The 10,015-nt window shown below is 42.9% G+C and overlaps 1 protein-coding gene across 1 annotated transcript; it reads right to left on the bottom strand.

Annotated features, from left to right (window-relative positions):
* Positions 1-797: 797 nt before the first annotated feature.
* Positions 798-9,459, bottom strand: brms1lb (BRMS1 like transcriptional repressor b). Its single transcript, XM_003440690.5, has 10 exons — positions 9,173-9,459; positions 8,866-8,956; positions 7,589-7,716; positions 6,978-7,057; positions 6,642-6,738; positions 5,385-5,474; positions 5,210-5,274; positions 5,080-5,119; positions 4,739-4,868; positions 798-2,450 (listed from the first exon to the last, which is right to left on the bottom strand). The coding sequence occupies exons 1-10, from the start codon at positions 9,306-9,308 to the stop codon at positions 2,333-2,335; spliced, it is 975 nt and encodes a 324-aa protein (XP_003440738.1). The 5' UTR covers positions 9,309-9,459; the 3' UTR covers positions 798-2,332.
* Between the last annotated feature and the right edge of the window lie 556 nt (positions 9,460-10,015).

Below are 10,015 nucleotides of genomic sequence, written 5' to 3'. Positions count from 1 at the left end.
ATTTTTCCTTTGAAATAAAATGTTCACTTGCTTCCAAATATATCCCAGTCTTATTCAGATCTGCCAGTGGTCATAATGTTATACCTGATTGGTGCATATATGCCATAGAACATATGAAAATATTGATTTAGAATGGTACCTTTGAATTCCAGCCTGCACTGCTGCATCTGATCAATACTCCCGATAGATCAATCAGAGGCTACAGTGGTTTCTTGTATGTGGTAAGTGGTACATCAGCGCCAATTCTCAATCAATACCAGAATGTGTGGTTAATCTAGTGATTGGCCCTCTGGCAGAAACACATGACTGAGAGGTTGAACAGCACAGCAGAGCAAAGAGCCATTATCCAACAAGACTAGATCAGCAAATACCTTCAAAATACGTCACTTTTTTTCCTCCATCACAGAGGAGCGTAGCCTGGCTCGCCGCACCTCAGAGGTCACTTTGGGTTGAGCAGCGTCAGGGACTTTCTCTCTTTGTTCAGTGGAGTATTATGTAAGATTGTATCTGGGCTCTTTGTGCATGCTAGACCAAATCTAATAGGATATAAAGTTCTATGCAAAGCTCAATTTTTTCTTTTTTCATCTAAAGCTGTAAAATCAAAAGAAGTCCGCTTGAGTCAAGCTGAGCAGTGCACAATGATACTGTAACCACTTCAAAGCACAGACGCTTTCCTTTTCCTTCTTCTTTAAAAGTATAGAAAGAACAGTAAAGCTAACACTAGCATCTGAAGGTCAGGCCCGGTGATGAGAATGTGCAGATTAGACTCATCAAATCAAATGACACAAAGTCTTTAATCAGTTGTACATGCATTGGCACAATGTCACATTTTATTTCTTTATTTTTTTACCTGTAATGTGAAAAAAAAAAAGAACCGTGATGCATAAAAAGGTTAAAAAAAAACAAACAAATGAAAAACATGTCCACTGATGCGCCAAGACTACGCATACTTTTTTCCCCTCCTTTATAAATGTTGCAAGCACCTTTCTTTACAATACTGTTGGCAAGTCATCATTTAAAAACATGTTTGCAAAGATAAAAAACAAAGAGCACGGTAAACGCAATGCAAAGCAGGATCTCCTTCAGTTAATCGAACCTAACTTACACGTACGAAGGGACGTCTGATTGGATGGATCGTACACATGCATAAAAAAGAAAATCACATCAAATACATCAATGCTGAGAAACTGTTTTTTGTTTTTTACTTACACCAAAGAAGAAGACACAGTGGAATAAGGACAGAGGGGTGACATAAAGGACAAGAAGGGAGGACGGGGAACACGACAGAAAAACTGCATGAAATGGCACTACGATTTACAGACTCGAGTCTTTTCTGACTCCACCAGCACATAAAAAGCAGCTCGAACCTGGGAGGTGGAGGTTTCTTTCTTTTTTAAAACTAAAGTCTGGAAGTTTGAGGCACAGTCAGACAAATGGCAACATGACAGGAGGCAGACAGAAGAATCACAACCACACAGACGTCTGTATGTACAGGGCAGCTCCCTTTATCGTAAACTTAAACTGTCGTGTTTGCCTTGCTGATCGGTTTGGACTTAAAAATAAAATGTAGCGCTGGAAAAAAGAGATTACACTAAAAGATCAAGAGATGGTTCAGTACAGTGTCTCCCCTTCAATAAATCCTCTGGGGTGCTTTATTCTCATCGTGTTCATAATATAACTACTCACTTAATATTGATTCTGTTACACTTTTTAAACTAAATTAAAGTTGGTCTGGGGTCCCTGGGGATCCAATACAGATCTATCAGGCTCTGTACGAGCATGAAATTCAAGTCTAACTGGTGCGTCTGGAGAGGCAAATCAAACACACTGCTGATGGCGTTAGTGTTTCTCACTCACACGTTCGCTGACCCGCTTCACTTCTCCTGCTCCTGGTGCTAACCCAGTACAGAGTATGGCTTCACTGCGTTGATATTGTTCAGGACTTTCTGTCTCCGCCCCCCCCAAACCCCTCCATCAGCCGAGGCATTGTCTAGTCTCAGAAAGGCACGCGACTGAGCTCTGTGGTTCACAGTTTGCTAATGCTCTGGTTCTTCACCTTTCTGTTTAGCAGCACTTTGCATTGATCTCCGTTCCAGAGAAAATGACACTTTGTGACCTTGTCGATAAGACACATATACATATTTACAGAGAAGATCGTCTCCTTATAGCAGAAGGGTCAGTTTATGTGTTTGTAACTTGTGCACAGAGGGAGTGAAATGATGTGTGTGTGTCGTAGTAGTAAAATGTACAAAAATACCACATGGAAAAGGACACTGAGAAAGACAAACGCAGCAGAGATGATGGTTTTTGTATGTGGCCGTGTGTTTTTCATTTACGAGTGTTTGATTGTGTATTTGCCTTTCTGCAGCTGGGAGATGTACAGCTTTGACTTGGTGCCATCCAGTCGTTTGAACCACACCTCATCATTGTTGATGGTGGTGATGATGGCACTGCATGACACACAAAAAACAACAACAACAACAACAACGTCAGTGAACAATCGACCCCCAGTCCTCTCAAATGCCAAAGACGTGTGTGTGTGATGACTGTGTGCAAAGACACAGGAGGACGTAGCTTCTAAGCAGGAAGCCAAAGTCAAACGTGCTCTGTAATGCTCAGCAGGGTTCTGGTTAGAAAACAAAGATTTAATAGATGGTGTCCTAAACATGTTCTTGATTAGTTTATCAGTGTTTCACATTGTTGTTCAGGATTTTTGGCCCTCTTCTTTACAACACTGAGGCTTGTGGCCATTCGTTTATGCACAGCTGTCCTAAATATCCCGCCACAGCATATCAATCACTTTGATATAATCTCTGGACTGTGTAACTGATTCTTTCCATCACACCTCCACCACTGTGCTTTTGGTATGAGGCACCTGTGCATTATGATCAAACATCTCCACTTTGGTCTCATCTGTCCAAAGGACATTGCTCCAGACGTCTTTGCACACCTAAACCCTGCTGCACAGTGAAAGTATCTAAACTGTCGGAGGCATCGTGGAAGTGCTCCATCTTTTATATACAGTCTACAGTGCAGAAGTGACCTCTCTTACTCTCCCTGAGCCGTTAGCTTCCAGACTTCTATAAGCAGAGAAAAAAAACACTAACACTAAAAAAACACTGCTCTAATACAGACATTGTACAATCAAGTGGACAGACAGGTTGAGACTAGGATGACCAGGAGCAGGCAGATGAGCTTAAGGCATTGAAAAACAAACCATTCCATATAATCCCAAAGACAGTTATAAAAACGCACTTACTTCTTAATGGAATAATATGCAGATGTGATTTAAACCTCCTTTTTAAATTATAATTATTTCATGAACAGTTTCTTAATAATAAGATTTTTTATGTTGTTATCATTGGGCTACTTCTGTGTTCCAATCATTAGCCAATAATAGTGAAGAATGAAACATAAAACTGGCAGAACAATGTAATAAGTAGTGGCCTAATTTGTGGTTTAATAAGTTTAATAATGAGTCCTAAATCTAAAATAACAAAGAGTATACACAGATTTATAAATCTGAGACCGTGTGTCCTCAGTTTGGATTTCACAGATCTGAGCTGCAAACATACGAGTGTTTCATACACCCAGCCTCGGGTGTCTACATGTCCTCAGGCTTTGCTTTGTCTGCCATGTCTTCCCTGACGCAGGAGAACACAAATAACTGGATCATTGCGAGTCCAGAGCTGCACAGAGGACTGAAACCTAAATAAAGACGTGAACATTTTATCCTTCTGATGTTTTGATAACTCTGGCAACTCTCAAATAATTGCAGTATTTCCCACATAGAACAGTTAATTAATAGCTGCCCGTATATCAGGTGTCTGTTTTTAGCAGTGTTGGTCATGTGAGCTCTTCTCCTGGCTTTTATTTCAGCAGCTCATTTGCTGCTCTGACTGGCTCCTTGTTGCAGCATTACTGGAAACCCGATTCATTCTACACATGGATGAAATTGCTGGTACTTCTGTCACTGCTGCAGGATCCTTTTACTGTACTATTGTTACATGAGATCTGGAAATGGAATATACTGAAGAATAGCCATTTCTTACCTAGTAAAGGGTTAAAAAAAAGGACAAGATGTTTAACTGATTGTAAATTGCTTCATCATCCTTCTGTAAAACGTTTCATTCAGTCCTTTATTAGAAGAGCTTCCTCTACTACTGCAGCACAGTATCACATCATCACATGGTCAGAGCTACGCCAACTACACGATCTCGGCCTGTCGTCCTCGGCCTGCTGTGGAGTTGGAGACTCTAACAAGAACTTGGTAGTTCAAGAGCACAGTGCTGGAACACATCTGCAGAAAACAGCTGCATTTGTCGTTGCAGTTCTTAATACTTAACTTGGCTCCTGTGTATTTGTATAAGTTTAAGTACATTGCCTATATATTGTCTGGTGTGTACGGCTGCCATATCACAGCTCTAACTGCTCATAACAGCCGCCTGCCTGTTTCATCACTCAGTGGTGGCGGTAAAAGCGAGGGGGAGGTGATGTGGCATCATTGCGTGCCTTCTACTGACAGCGCATCCTTTCCAGACGGCACACAGGGCGCGATGCAGAATGTGCAGCCACAAACATTCAGCCTCGTAGGCACATTGTCTCCCCAGCATGTGACCAGAGAGCCATTCGGTCACGTAGCCTTGCACATTGTGTCACGAGCAGACGCACACACACAAACACACACATTCAGAATTCATACTAGAAGCCGTTTCCAATATACCCCCCTCCCACACACCTAGTTGGGTACTCGTCCTTCCTGTTGATACAGATGGCCTGTCCCCTGGAGTACCACTGGTTGTCATAGAAAAGTCGACCGTCCTCAGAGCGTGCCACGTGGTGATGTCTGTCAGGCTTTACTGCAGGCACTGGAGAAAGAGCAGGAAAAAGAGGAAGAGATGGAGAAGTTTCAAGACAAGCAACGGGGACAGAGTAAGGTTAAAAGAAATAAAAAGCATTTAAAAAAAGGAGGCAGTCTCCTCTGAGCACAAAGTACTGAGTCAAAACCCCTCGTGTGTGCGGGTCGATCGCCACACTCAGCCAGGTATCGACTGTAACCAAGGACGAGGAGGAACTTACCATCCACCTTCACCCTGTGGGGCCCCAGTGATGCCATTGCCTGTGAGGGAGGACACAGACACAACTTGAAAGGTTAAATCACAGCTTGGACACATTCACCAGGTGACAAACTCTGCTTTCAGAAGAATACCTTTCTTATTGCAGTCCAGTCTTCAAGGATATCCAGGTCTTGCAGCATGTAAACAATATAAGGCCGTGATAGAAGTTGAGGAAAAAAACAGGAAAAACAAACAAAACATCGGTTTTAACAGCACGTCTGTGTGTGGAGATGAATGAGACAAGGACAGAACAGCAGCGAAGGATATCAGAAACAACAACAGGCTTCTTCTTCTTGACCGGGCAGAACGGGTCCTTTTTCTTGTTCTTCCGTGAGTGCAATCCATCATTCCACAACTCTGCAGAACAGAGAGAGAGCGGAAAACAGCTGTGCGATTTAACCACTTCCTTCTACACTGCTCAAAAAAACTTGAAGGAAAACAAATCAGATTTCAACAAGGATCAAAATCATGCTGGATATCTGTACTCATAAGAACTGGGTAATCTGTTAGGAAGGCTCCACCAGACAACGTCCATCCCTCAGGCCACCTCTGTAGGATCACCTACCAGCAGTGACACTGACCCTGGTCGAATGCAAAACTAGTGAAACAACAATCCTGTTTTGGGGTTTGTCTCATTCACCATTTGTTATTCTAATTAACACCAAAGCAGCTGAAACATTAACAAGCCCCTCTGCTCCTTAACTGATCCCACTGATATCCCAGAAGTTTCATTCACATGACGATGCACTCCAGGGGTGTCAAACTCCAGGCCTCGAGGGCCGGTGTCCTGCAGGCTTTAGATCTCACCCCGGGTCACCACACCTTAACCAAATGATTAGCTCATTACCAGGCCTCTGGAGAACTTCAAGACATGTTGAGGAGGTCATTTAGCCATTTAAATCAGCTGTGTTGGATTAAGAACACATCTAAAACCTGCAGGACGCCGGCCCTCGAGGCCCCACCCCTGGTGCACTCCAATTAAAAAGTCTCCCTTTCTGTTTTCTGAAACAGTGTAGATTTAACTGACAATAAACTCATCAGACGTCATTACTGGGATTATAAATCAGATGAGCAGTGCAGCCGTGGGTCCCCGCAGGTCATCACAAGCATTGCAGAATTAAAGCTGTACCTGTCCATCTTTTATTTACAGTATAGTACAGCTAGGCAACCTAAATGTGAGTCACCATAGACCAGGGGTCCCCATTCCCAGTCCACGAGGGCCGGTGTCCCTGCAGGTTTTAGATGTGTCCTTGACCCATCACAGCTGATGTAAATGGCTAAATTAGCTCCTCAACATGTCTTGAAGTTTTCCAGAGGCCTGGTAATGAACTAATCATGTGATTCAGGTGTGTGGACCCAGGGTGAGATCTAAAACCTGCAGAGACACCGGCCCTCGTGGACTGGGATTGGGGACCCCTGCCATAGACCCACCTTCTGACAGATGTTTGGCAATTCCTGACTAAACTCTGGATAAACACTTGATAACAATAAAAGAATAATAAAACAAGACGTTCTTGTTGCTACCTGAGGTAATGTCGATACTGTGCCTGTCTTCCTCCAGTCTTCTTATCTTTTCCTCCAACTCACTCTGCACAGTATCAAACAGCAGCAACTTTTCACTCTAGAAGGCAGAAAACACACACATGCACACACACACATGCACGCACACGCACACACACGCACACGCACACACACCAATACTGAGCAAAAACAGTCAAATGGCCTCCACTAGTAGGATTCGGTTGAATTTACCACAGTTAAGCAAAACATCTGAAAAATCTATTTGCTACTTCAAAGAACAGAAAAAAGATAAAGAATTCTCTGTTTTTGAACAAGATGTATTTTAACTTGGCCTCTCACCTCCCAGTGCTGGCACGCTGCTTGGATCTCACACTCGTATTTGTTCTTTACGGACTCCAAGCACAGCTCCCTGTAGATCCCTGGAAAAAAATAATACAAATCTAATCTTTATGTACGACAGGTGAGAGTCATACATAAAGGAGGTGAAATATATGCAGTTTCAATAGCCTCCTCATTTGGGACAGTTACAGAGATGTGAGAAAGTATTTAAAGGTTTATATTCCCATTTAAAATGCCAAGAAAATATAGTGAACCCTTTAAATGATCAGGATCTCTACACATCAGTCAAGCTCGACACACACGTGCTTGAAGCACTGATGAAATCTGTGGAAATCTGAAAAGAAGCTACAGAAACGCTCTGATGGAGATTACTGCTCTTAAACAAGTTCACTTCAGGGGTGCACCTAATTTTTCCAGCCTGCATGATTCAGTATTGTTTAGTCAGACCAGCTTTGCTTGGACTTGTGACTTAGATGGAGTTCAGACCATATTTTGTAAATAATATTTGCAGAAATACTGTTAATTTAATTGGGTTCACAAAATACAATGTAAACTTTGTATGTCAAAGTCCCAGTCAGACCTATACGTCTCCATGACAACTATAGACTCACCAGCCACTTTGGTCCTGATCTGCATGTTCTCCTGCAGGTTGGCTAAAGGTTCCAGATACTCTTGGGCACAACCGGCCATGACCTCCTGGAGCTTGATGTCCACCTGGCTCAAACGCTCCTTATACAACCTGAACGGCAGATAGCGGCATTTTAAAACCGTGTTGTAACGTCTGTTGTCAGACCCATTTTAGAACTGATGCATACATGTGACTGACATGGCCCAGCCCGGTGAACGACAGCTCTGAGTCCAACCTGAATTCCACTCTCTCTCTTTTCCCACTTTCTTATCCATTCTTCACAACTGTGCTAGCTAATTAAAGAAAGATTTCTCAGACAGATTTTATTTCTTCATATTTTTGGTAGAGAAAACATGACATAAGTAAATACCTGGACAGTAATAACCCAGGAATGACACAGAATCCAAAGGCACACTGGAGGTCTGTACTGTGAAGCAAGAGTTGGGTCTTATCCAGGCAAATCCAGGTTCACCCTTTGGGTTTTCAGTGTTACGAGGGTGTGTTATGATTCACTTCTTACTGGGGATTTATGCTTCAGCAGGAAATCTATGGCATAACCTGGTCTGCACCTCTCTAGAAATGGAACTACATGACCAGTTGAGGCAGCCCACAACTACTGCGACTGGCTTTCAGCACTGATTGCTGATACTATCAAAAGGGCTGTGGGAAAACTAGAGGAACAAATATGTTAACCCTGGAAAAACCAACCACAACAAAGAGCGGGGGACCCAGGAGGGGAAAAAGGGCACAACAACATGGTAAATAGCATGTAATGCTCTAGCACAAGCATAAATGTTTCAATGACATCGGCCACTTATGTAGGTTACGTCGTAGGTTCAACAAAGATCATGCACAGAGAGTAAGCAAGTCTGCAGTGTTTACAGCTGTCTCTGAGCATCACTACGCTCATGTCGCTCCTTCCCTGTAACAGCTGGGATAGGTTCCAGATCTCGCTCCACACACCTCTATGTTGGGGCAAACTGGTAGATGGCTGCGTGGGTATGTTGAACTTATTTTGTAGTATAGGCCTCGAGACTTGCCTCACAGCATACTGGAACACCATTTCAGAACCAGTCTTTATATAAACTGCCTAAAGCCAACAAGACAAATCCATGATATTGACCAGTAATACTAGCTAAAATGGACCAAGATCCACGGTCCATGTCACTGGGAATATCCCAGTGAATCAGAAAAACACCTCAGAGTGTGAGTCTCAGATTTCAGAGCTGCTTTCTGTGTGAAACATGTCAGAGAGCTTACTGTTCCTTCAGGTCAGTGAACTGCTTCTCCAGTGTGGTCATCTCATCCAGGCACTCCATCCTCCTCCTCTCACAGTCTTCATCGTCCATCTCTGTTCACATACAGACATGACAGCTTTGACAACCCCTCCACACAACTGCTTTTTATCCTCATCCACATGACAACCCCACCCTGCACTTCACACCCAAGCTCAAACTGTCAGCCCATTTTTAAGAGAAATCACGCGCACTGTTAAACATATAAATGACACTCGAGTAGGTAACACGATTTTAACTGTCGGTTGATGTTTAAGGCCTATTTTTCCCACCCGAGCTGTCTCCATCTTCAGACACGGACGAGCTCACGGTGTCCTCCTCGTCTGTGGTGCTGCCGTCTTGCTCGGGAAAGTCCACCTCCATTTCTTCGTGGTTGCTTTCTTTCTTCTCCCGCGAGTGGACCGGCATCGCGACTGTCAGATAAGCCGATGTTAACGGGGTGGCACGGCCCTTCTTTAATGTTTCACCCCGAAGAAAGAGCCAAATGCAGCGGAGGTAGCTAACCGGCTAGCTAGCCCGCATCTACCAGCTGGAAATACAAACATGGCCACCGTCAACCAATCATAAGGCGCTTTACTGAGTTTGTCCAATCAAATGCTTCTGTGAACGAGCTTGCGACCGGAAGCTTGCAGGGATTTGTAGTCTTTAAAAAAAACTTCTTTTTTTTTCAAAACGTCTCTTGCGGGGACTAAATCTTTATTTTGTCCATAGATTCGTTCTTGTGCACTTAACTTAAACGTTAACTACTGACAGCAATTTAGAGACTCTTACACAAATGCATCTATATTTATATTTCATGACACCTTTTGTTAATATTACAAATCTATAATTGATACAGGCTCGGCACTGCAGACTCTGGTGCTGATCAAAATCCATACCTTTAAAAAAATATCCTTTTAATTTTCTATCTTTGGAGGTCTGTCATTTTTTAACCCATAAATCTACTATAAGTAGATGCTACTTGTAGTATCTAAGCTATACTATTACTGTATTATCAGTAGGCCTTACATGTTATGTTTTTCTTTCCTATATTCTGTCTGATAATGACACAGCCACATTTTCAGATAATGAGTTTAGTGTGTCTGAACGTATTTATGTAATCCCAGACTTCATGC

The sequence above is a fragment of the Oreochromis niloticus genome, linkage group LG15, assembly GCF_001858045.2.
Source record: "Oreochromis niloticus isolate F11D_XX linkage group LG15, O_niloticus_UMD_NMBU, whole genome shotgun sequence".
NCBI classification, from domain to species: Eukaryota; Metazoa; Chordata; class Actinopteri; order Cichliformes; family Cichlidae; genus Oreochromis; species Oreochromis niloticus.
This window is presented reverse-complemented; position numbering and strand designations above follow the sequence as displayed.